This window comes from Varroa jacobsoni, unplaced genomic scaffold (assembly GCF_002532875.2).
Source record: "Varroa jacobsoni isolate VJ856 unplaced genomic scaffold, vjacob_1.0 scaffold_1346, whole genome shotgun sequence".
Taxonomy (NCBI): Eukaryota; Metazoa; Arthropoda; class Arachnida; order Mesostigmata; family Varroidae; genus Varroa; species Varroa jacobsoni.
Window position 1 is genome coordinate 9,554 of NW_019214248.1, and position 17,241 is coordinate 26,794.

Consider the following 17,241-nt stretch of genomic DNA (forward strand, 5'->3'; position numbering starts at 1 on the left):
GCATTAACTACAAACGAGCGATGGCACTAACAACCAGTGTTATATGAATATAACATGAATCCAAAGCTCACATCCGATGAAGCCGTATATTGATGAGGGAGCAACTATGACTCCACCTAAAAATTCGACGGCTTTCATTCTTCGGAACTCTCCGAAAATATCGCCATAGAATCGTTATTTGCTAACGCTGATTTCTAGCATAGTTGAATAAGCTACGCGGTACAATATATCGTTTAAGATTTTGGGAACAGTCATCATCAACGTAATGTAAACTGCCGAATTCAATTCATGTTCTTTGAGTTCTTCACTCGAGTTTAATAACTTATCGAGGTATTATCAATCAAGGCGTTGCCAGAAGCCATAAAAGCATCTTATGCCGATTGGAATTGGATTTCGTTTCACGCACGACAGTCTTTAAAGAACACTTCAGGTTTTGATGATTTTTTTTAGGTTTTGATGTTAGCTTGGGTGAAGGCCAAGGTAGACGAAGGTACTGTATATAGATGCGATAGTGTTTTATTATATGTGAGTTAACTTTAATAATGACTAATATTGTTTAACCTACTGTGTACATGAAATCTGGCGGGACAATCTAACGCTATAAACTTGTTTCTGTGGGCCGAAAATGAATACATTGGGCATAGCTCGTTAGTCGGCGCACTTGCGCGCCTTAAATTCAAAGCTCGGAGAGGGCACAATGTTCGATTATGACGGGGTACTCGATGAACAGCTGGTGGATAAAGAAACTACGCGACTCTATTGCAAAGGAGCCTAATAAATAAAACTAGCTGTTTGTTTTCCTAAAAATACTTACAAAATTGTCGTGGCGTCAACTGTGTGCCGTGCTATCAGACGAATTCGCTTTCGTATAAGAGGCAAGTGAATTATCTAGTATTAAAGGATACGTTTGTTTACTGTGCTTCTGGAATATAACAAGTTGCGCGCCACTCGCTGAATAATCCAACGTAACTAAAAGGTCGATTTTTTTCATATTAGGGCTTCTCGTTTAATCTTGATAACTTTGGGTCACATACGTACTTATATGTGGTTCTGCGTCCTGTCTCTGTAACTAACTCAAATCTCTGGCAACAGTTTTACCTACTGGTGATATGTACACTTTCATTACGTGACAGAACAAATATTTCATATATTCATTTATTATAGAGCTTCATTAATTCACATATTTGGTTTAAGTAGAACTTTAAAACGGAATGCATAGCACTTTTCACCATTGTAATATTCATAATATAATGCTAAACGATCTATGAAATGATATGGCTACTATTTATTAGACTAAGAAATTGATTATCGTATGCTACAGCAGCTACCGATTGCATATGTCTACTTCATCTAAATAGAGTCAATAATGTATTTAATAAACCCTTCGTTTCCTATTTATTTGTTTTTGTTGCAATTAAGGAGCGCATGGCTTTTTTTTAATTTAGAATATAGAGCAGACGGAAAAAAGCAGACCAAACTGCGGACAAGGTAACGAAAAATTTTCCCGCGGAATAGAACGGATGGTAACAAAACGGAATTACAAAGTTTAAAATTTTGTTGGCAGGAATACAAATTGATGCCTAATAATTCTCAAATAATAAGAAATCATTATACTTTTATTCTTATAGAAGAAATAAGGTTATTTTAAAACTAACCCTTCAGATAATTTTTCTATTCTAAGTATTTCTATCATGCTGCAAACGCCTAAATTGACTAGTAGTATTAAAGTACGGACTGTTATTCATGTTTCAGAACGTGATTGAAAAGTACCTGACGTTGATCTTTCACCCTCCTGAACGGGAAAAACACAAAACAATGTCTTCTGACAACCCAGTAAATTGTACAATCAATGAGTTGAGGCCTAACAGGCGATTTTTGGATCCGAATTTCGACTGTTACCGACTAGCGTCTGATCAACCCCAAATTCTTCAGCACAAATTGAAGGTAGCTATATTACTCTGCTAGGGTGTCCTCAATTCATTTTGTATTGTAATGCTAGTTTAATAAGTAAGGATGTTTCAGCAACCTTTAAATACTATAGAGATACGAGCAAGGGTGCGTGATTGCCACAAAATTATTAGTTTCGGTACCAGCCATATGAAAACGCTGCCGGTAGTAAATCACCTACTCTGATGTTATGTGATTTGTTCATCTATTTTTTTTTGGCTTTCTGTGACGCAAAAAACGCTCAATACAAACATTGAATAACTTCGGTATATTCTCTTTAACCTTGAATTAGGAGAAGATAGCATCGCCGGCGGAGTTGACAACTGATCAGTTCGGTCTATGCCACGTCGAATTACGATCTAAATTGAATGCTCTAGTTTACGATGTCTTTCATCCGGGCTCAGTATTCTATATTGCTCAATATAGCGTAAGTGATATTCATTTGGCTGTCATGTATATGCGCAGTTCCATGATATTGATTTGTTTTCATTCGGCCACGTGTTCAGTAATGCTGAATGGTACTCTTTAATTTAGGAGCAATTATAGTATCATTGATATAATCAAAAACCGTATTCAGACATCTTGGACCGACTACAAAGAAGCAGTACTGTGCTCGTGTTGTGCTTATTTGTGTATAATAATGTAAACAGATAGTTTAGCTTAAGAAAATATAGAGGCAACGATAGAAGGTATAGTGTTAACACCTGAGAAATCGCTATTTCTATTTTTTTTTCTGTAGCTCAATAACCATATGGCGCCTGGGATCTGAACCAGGATTGAAAGATGCACCAAAGATTACTGCGCTTATAGCAGGCGTGTGTAAAAAGCAATGGGTAAAGATAAATTTCCGGAGGTTTTGTTGGGTTATATTATTGCCTGTTGTCAACAGTCAGTTCTTGAAGGACTAGCCATCGACAGGATTATATTATAGGATCTCGTCGATCTACAAGGACTTTTCAAAAAGGCGTTTTCTTTGATTTTTGTTTTTTTGATAGTAACAGATGTGTAACCGTAACTGCGTGAATGTTGCAGTTATTCCATGTGCGGTATGAGAATGAGCGTCTATCAGAACCAAATGTTGTGCTATGTCTAAGCCCTAACAACCCGCCGGTCGATGTCGATCAATCTGAATCCAATTTCCTCTTCGTGAACAATGAATTCGGTGTTATATTAAACCGGCAGGGAACAATTGACCTGCTCAGGACAGAGCAGAGGCAGCTTGGAAAGCCGTACGTGAAACTTGGTGTATAATAGTCAAAGTGTGCTTATCTTTGTCAAGCATTTATGTCTCAAAGTGAATTTCGTGAAATAACTAACTTTATACACAAACAACCATCATAAACCTTCTAGGGAGATCTGAATGAATGTTTCGACTCTTACAATCTAACGAGACCTGATTCCAGTTCTCGAATTTGTATAGGACAGTATGTATACCATTTACAATATGCATTTATAAAGTTATTGAAATACTGAAATAATTTTGTTAGGTTCACTAAACTTCTGTCATCGGAGACCGGCATCAACGAAGGAGTTTTGTTGGCGGCCAAGGGCCGAGTGTGCCTTGAGAATCAGTGCACCCAAGTCGATATCCTTATCTGTTCCGTAAAAGAAAAAAAACCCGGTTTGTAGACTTGCTTTTTACCAGTTGATTTCATTGTCCATAAGTAAGGCATCCTACAGACCGTAGCTTTTGAGCCCCTTCGAGCCGTATGCGAGATAGCTTTTGCTGCTCATAGTTATAGGCCCACAACGACCGTTAAGTTCGTGTTATTTTCATGACTTCCGTAGGGATATAGACAAATACAAGCAGTAAAATCAAAACTTATTAAAATAACGTTAGCTTATTCTAAATTTTATATTTTTCCACAAACTAGCGAGCGCAGAGTTTTCGGTTTTTTGATATTCGGCCAAAGTCAGCTTGCATGTTCGCGCATATACGTCGAGTGTCTTTTTGTTTGCTAAGCCTGCTATTGCTTGACAGATTCACCTAGGTAAGTTCCAGCAATTTCAGCAAACTAAAAAATCTTCGTATCTAAAAACTCCGCTATTTTTAGATGAGTCGGCAGAATATCCGGAAACGGTGCATTTTTTATCGTGGCTCGACTGGTTGACCTTTGAAAGAGCCCCAGTGGCTGAAAGCGAGTCAAGTTCTACAGACTGGCAATTAAACAGAAGAAGAAAGCTTTATGGGACTGCTGTTCCAAAATCTGCAACGTTTCTATATAATTCTAGGTAAGGTTCATTATTTCAGCAGAGAGCTGCCGGCAAGGAATTGATTACTAAGTTAATAAAAAATAATTAAATAAACACACGTTTTTCTTAGTAAACACAGTTAGCTTCATCATACAGAAAGAAATCATCGAGTAAGCATTTGGTATTTCGCTTCTTAATGCAATTTTCAAGTACAGATGTTACAATATAGACATTAAAATATGTATGAACTGCCTGTATTAGAGCTTAAGTTCGAATTGCAAACTTTAATATTGCATCATTTCTTTCATAATCCCTATTTCAGAGGAAGTCACCTGTTGATTTGTTCCGAATGCCAGTACAAATTCAAGTACGATTCAAAGACAGCCGTCACAGTATCGAAGCAAGTCCAGGTAGTATACAGTGTGTTCAGCGGATTATTCTAGCTTTCATAATGTTCATAAGTTTTGATAATTCTAATTGCCATGATTAAGATATATGTAAAAACTTTAAGCTATACAAAAATAACTAATTAATGTCTTATGGACTAGCTCAATAACTACCGACGTCATTGACAGATAAAAGAATTAAAAATTCGATATTACAACTAATAATAATAACAACAATAAAAGATATCTGTACTAAAAAAAAAAAAAGCTATTTTCAAAACATTTTTTATTTCATTTTCTTCAATGATGAGGGGTTAAGATACATTTGTTAAACTTTAAACAAAGACTGGTTTTATCGAAAGCAGCTTGTCCACAATTTCACTGATGATATACGTATCGCAAGTGTAAATATATGTATATATTGAATTAGGTAAAAAAGTTTCTTGAGGTTAAGCAAACCTCCTTTTCCCACTTCCCTTGCTAGTTCTTTACTTTTTATATACCGTATTGATGTACCTATATGGTATCGAAAGTGCAGTTGAACCCGAAGGAACTCCAAAGAGTTCCTTCAGACAGATAGTCTAGCTGGAGTAAAATACATATTTGACACTCTGCATTCTATGCATTTAGTTGAAGTGAAAATGTCGCCAAAAAATGCATTTGCCATGTGCATGGTAACGATAATATGGCTTAAATGTGGTTAATAAAGTTTCAAAATGGTATCTGTGATCTAGAGGATGCTTCCCGCTCTTCTTGACAATCTGCATTTGATGACAACTATCTGAAGGTACTTTTAAATGAAAATGGGACTCCAGAATTGGCCGCAAAAATGGGTTGTAGCCGTACGATCGCCATCAACCCCTTTAAGTCTTTCGGGTTTACTTAGAATCTTCGAGCTTACGTACATCATGAAGTTTGAAGCTTAGGCCTCTAAGCCCAACAAGAAATTATGGCTGAGCGTTACATTTCAACATTTTACCGGGTATTGAACGTTACGCACGACCGATAACAATTCTGTACAAACTTCGTTCGTACAGAATTGTCACCAGTGATGGGAAGTAATGTCTGTACGTCAACATAAACCAGAGATCAGAATGAATAGTTTCAGGAGAGAAGCTAAGGCTCATGGGACTTTATACGAAAAAGGTTATGTTTTGCGTTTAATGGGAATGCAGGGGCCTGATTCACTGTCAGTTGCTTCGTACGAACTATATAGTTGATGTACATGTTTAGATGGTTCGATTGCGTCGTATCAACCAATCTATTCAGAAGAAAAAGTCAACAAACGAGATCAGGTAATCCTGCGCCATGGCAACGCGTAACCGCACAAGGCAAGCAAGCTATCTATCTGGGTTTTTAGTGGGAAGTTTTGTTGCACTCGTCATATTTTTCAGACCCTGTTTGAGTAAAAAAAAGCTCGGAAACTTCAATCAACCTATTATACGCTTTGCTGCTAAATTTCTACTTGATTTTCAATTCCGATTGAAGTTGTTGTCGGCTGTGGCTATTATTTGGATAATTGTTTTTTTTTTTGCACTGCAGTATACTTCGGAAAAGGATCTAACTTCTCCTGTATATACCTATATGCAAAACAACGAGGATGTAGTAGTCATGTTCCGTTTACAACCTGACACGTCCAAAAGAGATGTCAACGTTGTCATCAAACCATCCAGCATTGAGGTACGATTGAACGCTAGTTACACGAACCCCTCACTGTTTTCACAGGATAATCGTAACTCTATTCCTAACGATTTATAAAAACTGGATCTTCGTTGATAACAATTTTTAAAGACTACACAATCAACGGACGGATGAACAGTACCTGAATGTGATAGTGTATGTAATTCCGCATTAAAAAAATGATTATAGTTTAACACTAAAAACTAGTGAATTGGTTTTAGTTCTTGATGAACGTTTTCCGTAAGTGAAGTGACTAGGTATATTATTTCCGTCTGAATAAACTCATAATCAAGCAACATACTTGTGCTACAATACATTCTATGCCTAATCTTCGATAAACGGCTTTCATTATATTCTTTTGTCACACAATTAATGGTAGTTAAAGCTAGTCTCTCGTTTCAATATTTTAATAGATCAAAATTTGCGGAGAAACAGTTCTCGATGGCGTGCTGGAGGCAGTTGTGGACTCGGGCGCTTCTACGTGGTCCATAGTAGACGATAAATTAGAGGTTAGTGTGTGAACGTAACATAAAGAAAACGCTATGAAAAATAGCCATCCATGTTGTGTACAGGGAGGCCCTTTTGGAAAACAATGCTTCTGCTTAGAACGTCCTTGTTTTATTATTATACATTTATATGTGCAGTGATGGCTATTTTTAGTATATCCTGTTTTTGTTTTGCAGGTGACCTTGGTGAAATGTCGAGCCCAGCGCTGGCCGCGTGTGGTAAAGGGCACTACAAAAGGAGAGGAAGTCTTTGATGCAGCTTATCTTGATGAAGTCGGTATAATGTTCTATCGGACTCCCTTATGAGCAGAACTAAATGATTCATAGCTTTATTCACTGTAAATCAAAGGATTCCTTTTTGGACGATTTTCAGGTTAAAGCGTTTTACAACTCCCGGCTAGTGTTTGGAGTCAATTTTGAATCGACAGCGTTATTTGAGCTTGCATAGAATAGTCATTCAGTTCCATTACCTGCACAGCCTTATATGCAGTATAGATTAAGGGAAATAAGAAATTATTAGTGAAGCCAATAGCTGTATGTATGATTGTCACGCCGCTTCATAGGTCCGTCGGAAAAACGTCGGAAAACGGAAAGTTCTGCAAGACTCGCCTCCACTAGACTGCTAGCGTCGATGTGTCTTTGATGCTACATATAAGTTGATTCCGAAGACTTGTTCACGTCAAAAGAATAGCTGAAAATCTCAAATAAGAAAACGAACTAAAATAATATGAAAAATAATAAGTGAAGCAAATAAGTTGGTAGATTCTTTCGAAAAATATTTCTTGTTCTAACTATTTTTTAATTGGCAATTCGCAAAAGATGCACGAACGCCTCCGCCATCTTACTGCCACTGATGATGACCTGGAAAAGGCAAAATCAGGTAGACCAACTCAGGAAACGAGCGCCGGACTTGGAGATAATCTAGAGGAATGTGATGAAACTGCAGAGGAATTCAGTCTAGTTATTTTCAACGGCGAAACTCATAACAGGTACGAAGAGATGGTATTGGAACTTTGGGTTCGTAAAATATAAGAAAGAAAGAGATTGTCTGCATTTCTAAACACTACGTTTTTTGCCGGAACAGAGACTGTTTCTTGGATTTGTCGGGTCACCAATTTATCATGGAAATAGCTTCAAAGAAGGGACCCCTCATCGTATTGAGACACCACGTTGACGGGCTAGTTTGGAAGTTCGATTTTGAGAATCAAAAGCAGGTACGTTACATTATCGGGTGTGCCATTATTTTCAATTTAACTAAATTGATGGGTATAAGAAGAAATTAATACGGAATAACACAGCCTGCTTGGCTGAAAGCTGCGATGATGCGTACTCTTCTTAATAAAGATTTTTTCTATCATTTATCTATTAGTGTTCGCATTGATTTCCGTTATTACATTCTCCCTAAAAGGCCGCACAATTGTTACGGAAACTCTGAATAACGCATTTGCGTGGACGTATACCATTATAGAACCGCATTATTCCTCGGCATGTGTCTACGTTGCATGCGTTCGGGTACGTCAGTGCATCAAAGCAGGACAAACAATTTGTGATTAGCCACATTCCGACTATTAACAATAGGCCAGAATCTAGCGGAGATCGGGAAACAGCCGACGAAGTTGGAGGCGAATACGCGGCAATCGTAGCCACGAATGGTCAAGTGTATATATACAAAAGCCCCGAACCTACAGCAGAATTCGAACTGAAGAACCGGAAAACCGGACAGGTACAACAGAATTAAAAATGATTTAAAGAGAAAAAGAAAAGTTCTTTGCAAACCTACACCTTGAACGCTGATGATGCCATAACAAAAAAAAAAAAAAACTGGCAAATATAGACACAACTAGCAGCTTCCAGCTTCGACCTCAAAACGAACATTGAGGCTGAATTAGATGATTTTGTTAGAAGTACGTATGGTGTCCTACGAACCGAAGATAGTAATGATAATAACAATAATAATTTGCTCTATTCAAATCAAATGTGACTTCGCCTTTTGACAATTCAGGTAGAACGTGTAGCAAAACAATACGCTTTTCGCCTGAATGGTACCGAAGCTATACTAGGAGCTGCGGCTGGAAGAGAAGCCCTTTTTGTACTAGCCAAGGATCGTCTGCACGTGATTGTGGTCAACAAGTGACAATACACTCCCTTGACACGTTTCATCAGCATGATGCATAGTTATTATATTTGACGATATTAAAATAAGTGTATACGATAAAATAAGTATTTACGATAAATAATAGTACATTGTGTAATAAAGCTCTTGTAGCCACGAACGAGTTCAAAGAACTCGCACCACAAATCTATTTTGCGGTTCTATTTTATTCATTCCTATTTAAATATGCCGATTATACGGTATATCATGTTCAATAAATAAAATAAATTATAATTCTATGATTTGTAAATGACGCAGAAGTGAAATTGGCTTTGGGTCGCGCTTGTAGGTTATTTTGTGATCGTCGTGTTTCTCGTATAGGTCGGTTTAATAAAATACTATTCTAACAGAATTTCGAGCTAATTCTTTGCAGAATAGAGATCTGCGTATCGCATTTATTCCCGACCATTTCTTTGAGCGACTGATTAATTTTGTTCTATCATATGAAGTTGCAATTCTTTGTCGTATTGCCACTCAGTATTGCTTCACAAGTGATACTTTTGTGCTTTTTTTTTTTAGAATTTTCAAGAACTGACAAAACGTTCATTGTTGATAGTTTAGTAGTTTTAAAATCATTGAGAACAAAATACTGTTTAGAACATTTCGACTCTCTTGAAATATTTACTTTAAATTCTGCCGCAATAGCATATTCTCGTAATCTTCCTACAACAGATTGTCTAGAAACGGTCATGATTAGAATCGGGCGTAGAATGAAAAGCTCGGATTTGTTTTAAATTTCTCAGAAAACGTCCTGTGGGAATATTTAAACGCTGCTTCAAAATGGATATAATGTATTTTGAACATATTTAATATCCTACAACGCAATGATACTTCAGTTTTCAAACAGATATATTTCATTTGTCCAAATAGCAAATATGCTTTAAGCGAAAAGGCTTGCTTCTACTTCTTTTGTGTGGAGCATTTTTCTTTAAGTAATCGCATACTAATCTCCAACTGTTCGTCCAAAAGCATCGTCCTACTTCCCGCAGCGTTTTTCAATTACATCAGACAAATGCTAAGTAAGCATGTATATAAATATAGTTAGTGAAGGTGCAATAAAACATTGCGTGTCCTTTTACTTTTTTTTTTAATTCCCTCTCCAACGTCACTTAACTGCATGGAATCCTAGCCATCATAATAAATCTCTCTTATGACAAAATCTAAAATGGTGACAAACAAGTAATTATATTTATCGCATTATTTCGTTTCGTTAGTAAATATGTAATCACTCAGAAATTTATATTGATGCTCACAATCGAAAGGCAAGGCTTCGTCTATCAGAGCACCGTATTTGCCATGGCCAGCGATCATACGAGAATCGGCGGAACGTCCCCCAGTGTAGCGGTGGTCGGCTAGACGAAGCAGCGGCCACTCACTTCTATACGCTGTTGTTTTATGGGCCGAATGCTGTCTTTTTTTGATTGCCGTCAGCCTCAGCACGCTAGCGTCATTCGTTGCTGTCGCTGCTTCAGCTCATCATCGTTCACTGCCGCTGCCGTGGACTCAAGTCGCTTTTCTCAGCTTTGATGCCGCCACTCACCACAGCACAACTGGAAGTAATGTATGGTTGTGCAGCGTATCGTGGCTGCTGCCGCCAGTCTTCGTCTCCCCCCGCCGCCGCCCGCGCCCTCGCTTCCGCTGGGGCAAGCGTAACAACAGACAGCACATCGACAGCAACAAGAGCAGCAGTAGTCGTAGCAGCGGAAACCAGTCCCAACGCCAGTTCGCCGTGGTGCCGCTGATGGAGCCACCTTTGATAGTGGTGGAGTGAAATTGCTGTGTGTCGCGGCAGTACTCGCTACTGTTCCGTAGGCGAAGTGTTTGTTGGCCGATTGGATGAAGAAGTCAACGCGTGTCGTGGTTAGGCGGTGCTAGTGCGTACCGGGGCAACGGTGGCATTCGTATTTGCCGTTTGTTTGTCCATGTTGATCCAATTGCTCGATCCGTCAATTTGTTCGTCCGACGCTATCGTTGTTGTTGCTGCTGTCGCTGTATGCGACCGCAAGGTTTGTTGTTTTATTAAGTTATGGTGAGTGTGCAGTTGAACGCTGTGTGAGAGAGGTGGACTTCGTGTTTTTCTCCTGCTCGCCGTGTGTCTGTTAATAGCTAGTTACGAATACAATTCTTGTTTTCAGAGGATCTTGGTGCATTAGTACATCAGTTTACTAAACGCTGATAAATAGACTGGCGACAACGACGCTATAAAGGAAGGTAGAAAAAGTTTGGCTGTTTTTCGAAATTCGATCAAACAGGTGCGAGAAAACACGGACGAGTTGATCAAAACTTTCCACTGCTGTCGGTCGTTGTCGTCAACTGAAGAGGAGAAAAGTCTAACTTTTTGACTACGTTATTCTTGAGGTAAGTTGAAGTTCCAGCTATAGGTGCATGGTTGTATAGTGTCGAAGTTCGCTGATATCTGAAGGGTGCCCTGGTTAGCTAGCAGGGACGGCCATTTGTTTAAATGTCGGAATGACAATACTGCCGCTCAAGGTGGTTGTTGCGTACAGGGCTTCTGATCGGAACCAGTCACTCTGATTCGGTTGGGTTTCAGCCATTCAGCTAAGACATCGTGTGACGATTCCAACAGCCCTGTTCGCCAGAACAAAGGGACAATGCGATATATAATTGAGGCCTACTAATATGCTGAGTTCCACGATGGTGCAGGGAGGTGGTATCATTTTCAACTCGCGTTGACATATATATATATGTACGACCCGTATGACCCCGTTATTGCACGAACTCGGTATGTCATTGCTAAATCAGGTTATGTTTTGGGGCTTGGAAATAGTTAAGAGTAGTGTTCGAATTTTGACTATAACAGCCTGTCCAGCATAACGCGTTTCGAGCTTTATAACACTAGTATAATAAATGATCCTGACGAAAATCAGTGGCCACGGCTTGTCGCATGACGATGGTGAATGGATCGGCCGATATTTTTGTCATAGCCGAAACGATAACTCCTCGTATACCCAGCAAGTAACAAGAGCACTCAAAATCACTGTTGCCTTAGTGATGATGGCTGTTCTCGGAGGGTATTAACGGCTGTTGTAGCGGCCGGCAAATCGACCGCTTGTCTCTCGCAGGAGACAACCTGTTGAAAGTCTCACGAGCACTGCGTTCACGAAGAAGGCCGTCGACGCGATTTTGGCTTACGGCTGTCACAACAAGACGACAGAGACACGAGCATTAAAAATTGCTGAAATAAAAAGAAAGAGACCAAATATTAGATATTTGCAAAGCATTCGAAACTTGTATGATTGCCATCAATGGGAATAACCGAAAGATAAGTCTCTGGCAATGTGTCTTGTAAATAAAACATAATCAAGTCAGCTACAACGACCAGGGGGTACTCTAGGTTGAAATTTACCTAGCAGAATTTTTATCTGTTGATTTGAGATCGAGAATTAAGTTTAAAGCAAGTTGACATTCATCTTAGTATAAGCAGTAGCTAAAGGTTGGAAAATAGCTACGCTTTGACCATAAACTTGAAATCATTTGGTAGAAAGACGAATTCATTTTATATCAATGCACGAGTGGAGGATTTTCGAGTCTACGGCTAATCGTCTATCATTGGTAGAATATTAATTCTCAGCAAGAACTTAACTAAGACAAAAAGCGACATTTTCGTCTACTACAACTATAACATAAACAAATGTTTAGTGCTGATGGGCATCACCACCTTCGAAAAACGGGCCAGAAATTTAAATCAGAAATGCAAGCTTTTCGCAATTGTCATTCGTCAGTACGTTTACGATGTGCAATATACAGGATCGTATCCACACTTTATATTGTTTTGTATATTAGCACGAACAGACACAACTGTACCTATCCTGTTTAATTAGTTGCAGGCGTCGTAAGTTACCAGAGTACAGTTGGTATTGTGGCGACCTACTGCTGCAGCCGAGGATTTTCGTTACCATTAATGATTCAAATCAAGATCTTTTAATATCGGAGGCACTCTCGGGTCGGTAGACGAATGTAACGTGATGCTGCCACAATCCGATTGACTGCTATAATTATGTAGTATCTTTGTCACTGAATGATGACGCATCTAGTTAATGGGGTTTTGTGGCTGTCCAGTGGGGCGACCAGTTTCGGAGAGCGATATATTTGTACCCACGCTTTCCCATATATATATATATACATTATAAATTAGGGCAATTTTCGTGTAAGTCCATCAAGTTAGAAGTGGGAAAAATTCAACATAAACAAGGAAATTATACTAAAACGGAAAAGGGTATTGATAATGATCTGGTAATTGTTAGCAGTCTTGATGAGAAGCTGGCACATATTTATTTCTATGGATAACTCTGTTTCTTGTTTGTTTTAAAGGAACTGTGCTCATGTCCATACTTGAATCAACCTTGCAATCATAAAAGATTACCAATACTCATTTCCTTGGACTTGTGCCGCATACGTCATAGTACGTATTTTACGCCATTATATAAATGATTGTGCGTCAGCACAGTTACTATTACAGCCATATTGGATGAAATTTGTTTTTTTTTTGTTTGACACAGCATAGCCTTTTCCCATTCTCCTTTTACCATGTCATCCTTCGCACGTAACATTGAGTAAATGTGACACCTAGCCGTAATAAATACGCTGATTTCTACCGTTACTATTACGTTTATGATGAGATCGAAACGATTCAATTATATGTCTAGCATCGCTAAACGCACTAAAATGTCGATGGATCCTTTTGTGCGCTTTCGACCAGCCAATGAGAATCGGCTTCTTTTCGATGCTACTCAACTCTGTTTGCCGTTTGCTATTTTGATGGGTACAATGATTTCGTTCTTGCACGACGTCGCTGCCGCTGTTGCTATTCAACTTCGCCAAGCACGCGCGCGAACAGCTTGCTGCAATGAGGGGCCGCTGACAAAGCAGGCACAATCCTATCATGGCCCGGCCCGGCCACACGGGCGCCATGATTCTTACGTCATCGCGTCGCCGCGTCAGTGGCGGCACGGAGCCACTCGTGAAGCCGCTCGTCGAACCGTCAAATAGTGCATGAAGGAACCGACGGTTGCTTAGCCCGGCATCGTTGTGGAATGTTTCTTCTACATTGAAACAATGCGGCCAACAAGAGAGCGGTTAGCAACATCGGAACAGGAACCGGGAGTCTCTTGCTTTTTGTACAACTTCGTCGTTGTTTAATTTTCCTGTTTCGTACTCTCGTGACGTTCTCTCGCCAACTGATGATGACTCAGTACGCTTCAAGTCGGACCAGTGAGGTCAGTTAGTGGCAGCGAATCGTAAAACTCAGAAGCTAGATGTGCCCTTATTCATGACCTCACCCCGCGCCGTACGGACGGAAAGAGAAAGGATTACGAACACCACCAGTCGTTTTCTATTAGCAGCCTATTGTATGTGCTAGCTTATGGCATATCCGTCTCTCAGAGGTAACGCGAACGAGATAGAGTATGAACTTAGTAGAAGGTAGTGACATGGATGTGTTTATTCTTTACTGCTGGCGATATCGCTTGATAGCGGGCGAACAAGTGTCAGCTTAAATCTATTGGGGCTGTAATAGATTCAGAAGGAATGGAAACAAGGCGTCATAAAAATGAGTGCTTTATATCGGGTGCTATTACAGTACAGCTAATGTAGCCTTTGAAATCAGCACAACAACTATTTAAATCATTATTTTTCTTAGTCCGAGACACCATACAATAGGCAAGATGTATTAGACATTTGTTTCGAGTCACCTTGCTTGCCCACCGCCGCACAATTAAGTGCTCTCCGTAATAACCATTTGTCAAACATCAAGACAGTGAGACAATTACTAGTATTCCAATGATATATATAGTATTTCCGAAGTACTACTATTCCTACATATAGAACAGAAAAAACGTATCATACTGCCATCGCGACGTAACGAAGCGCCTGCATTTCATTTTAAAATGCCGACGCCTCGTAACCAACAAAGTAGCGGGCTAGGCTTCGTGAAGGCGCTTGTAGGCGAGCCAATGCTTACGGTTTTAATCTATCTTATTTTTCATCACTTAAGTAGGCACGCTGCTGAAGCTACACGTATACATGTAATGTATGTGTACGTTCATCTCGGACTAGAGGTGCAGTGAAGTTATACTATGAAAAAAATCATACTCCTTTGAAGTTCACTGTATATTATAGTGAGTCTGTATTTATCGCCGTTTTCGATCGCTTCGATTAAACATTTTCTGTGAGCTGTGTACCGAAGCTACATGTGCTGATCCAGCGCTGTTAACAGGGTTAAATCGTTTCATCATGCTTCTAATTTGTCGATTAGTTAGGTACCCTGCAGTGAATAAAACAGTTTCAACATGTTGCATGAATTCTTGTAAACTCTTTAATATTCACACAAAATAAAATTCGTCAACTGGTATTCGATAGTAAGTCGACGTTATGCCACGCCAAACTCTTTTTCACGTACAAATGTAAAACCGTTAAATTTAGTTTGATCCGTCAAGTCCGTTGTAAGCTGTTGTTAAACGATTACGCGTTCTAAATCTATTATCGAACAGATTATCAAGTTAGCTGGCTATAATGGAACAATTCTGTTGACGGGCGCTATGGTGGCGCTAGAAATGATATCGGACTGATTAAGCTATAGCTAAACTTGCTGGCCACCGAAGAAGATGGTAACTTCTTCCGTAACCATAGCTTACGCCAGTCAGTGGCAGCAGCTATCGCTAGCTAGATAGAGGGGACCCGCAACAGAGGCAAGATGCTCAAAATGAGTGGCCTTTTCATTCAATTACGACATTTAGATGGAAGCTGCATCACATAAATTGTCGAACTTTACGACTCTTTTCCCTACTGCCCATATGATATGATCATATAGACGACAGGGAACGATTATTCTAGCTTCAAGTTAGGTTACCATCAGAAACCGTATGAAGGTATTAATCGTTATTTTGTTACGAAGACGCGTTGGCCTAATATGTGTAGCTGTGAAAAGCTGTAGTGGATCTATAACGTGTGACGAAGTAAGCAACCGCCAGTAGCCTCATGCTTAACTTGAATACGTTGGAACGAGTTTTTAAGGATTCGTTAAGTCCATGACCTAAATAGCGCAGGCAGTCTCCCTCACGGGAGCAGCCATCGTCATTGAGCGTTAATCTCACATTGTTTTACTGTCTTTGGATTGAACGCAACGAAAACTGCCTGAAGCGTTCAAGTTAGGTCGCGTCACGCGTTTTTTTATGGCTATAATACCCACTGTTTCAGAGTTTCTAAATAGAATTGATATTTCTTCAAGTGAATTTTGCTGATCGAGTCCTTCCATTAGCGTGTGTTATTGCCTTAAGGTTTTTGAGAAGACGGTATAGTTGGACCGTTTCTGAACAGACAATCGCAGCTGTTGTTTGTGGCTACACAAGTTCGAGAGTCCCTTGTGCGAAAGCCTATTACTATCCGCCTGGTCAACGCCAGCAACGTGGTAGAACCAGCAGATTCTGTGGTCTTCGTCCTCGGTCTGCGGTTGAAACAAAGTGGCGCGCGGTAGAAAGAACATTTGTAATAATTCAGATATTACGGTTACGAACATGCTAGTAGGATTTGAATATCGAGCGACCGTTTCGTAGGATAGGAACATTGGGTCGCCTATATAAAGCTAAAGGCGATTCAACCTGTACTAGTAATTTAATGTCAACCATTGGATAAAAACTACATGTTTATAACCGGCCAGAAGGATACCAGGGATGACACTCAAAAGATAGTTACCTATCATCCTGTAACAAGATAAGCCTTAACCATACATTTACGCTAAATAAACGTCAGATAAACAGTAAAACTTAAAAATAATAATAATAAGATACTTTATAAAGTTCACGTAATCAAGATATTTACTATAAGGTTTTAGGAAAAATTGTACAGAAGAAAACGTGTGATGATATTCCAAAATATGACGATAGCTGAAATTATTTTCTATATTTATATTATGGCATGCGGCGATCTTTTTGAAATAAATAAAAGGTAAACGCGAAACCAGTAGGGGGTCTACACCTCTCTCTTCCTATAAGTTAATGTAAATAAAGTATACAATTCCTATGAAAAGCTACCTTTATAAATCTGCTGAATCGACAACAAATTATTTAGTAACAAATTGTTTAAACTATTCTGCATCATGGCAGATTCGGTTGAAGCTCATACTCTGTGAGCATAGCTAAATGTTTTTTGAGAGATATCATTTCTCGCGAAACCGAATATAACTTTCGATGAAATGTATGAAATCGTCGATGGGACGCTCTGCAAGATATGCCGGTGAACAAAAAAATTCATAGAAAGAGTGTACATAAATATATAACAGAACTCTGACAAGACATAAATTATTTGAAAGCCTATAGAGACATCACGGTCATATAGACGTTTTTGTGTTTAATGTAGAAAT

At 39.2% G+C, this 17,241-nt stretch overlaps 2 protein-coding genes across 2 annotated transcripts in view; both read left to right on the top strand.

The window, feature by feature from the left end:
• Positions 1-727: 727 nt before the first annotated feature.
• On the top strand, positions 728-9,015 carry LOC111269036 (nudC domain-containing protein 1). Its single transcript, XM_022848353.2, has 14 exons — positions 728-875; positions 1,753-1,944; positions 2,240-2,374; positions 2,980-3,176; positions 3,435-3,568; positions 4,002-4,179; positions 4,463-4,550; positions 6,069-6,206; positions 6,620-6,715; positions 6,890-6,985; positions 7,532-7,701; positions 7,797-7,926; positions 8,181-8,435; positions 8,715-9,015. Exons 2-14 carry the CDS (start codon positions 1,816-1,818, stop codon positions 8,844-8,846), a joined length of 1,878 nt encoding a protein of 625 aa, XP_022704088.1. The 5' UTR covers positions 728-875; positions 1,753-1,815; the 3' UTR covers positions 8,847-9,015.
• A 1,680-nt stretch (positions 9,016-10,695) lies between these two features.
• Positions 10,696-17,241, top strand: part of Moe (moesin) — a 40,248-nt gene continuing 33,702 nt past the window's right edge. Inside the window, exons 1-2 of the mRNA XM_022848354.2 lie at positions 10,696-10,870; positions 11,000-11,222. The gene's annotated coding sequence lies outside the window, so the exon portion shown is untranslated. The remainder of the gene's footprint in view (positions 10,871-10,999; positions 11,223-17,241) is intronic.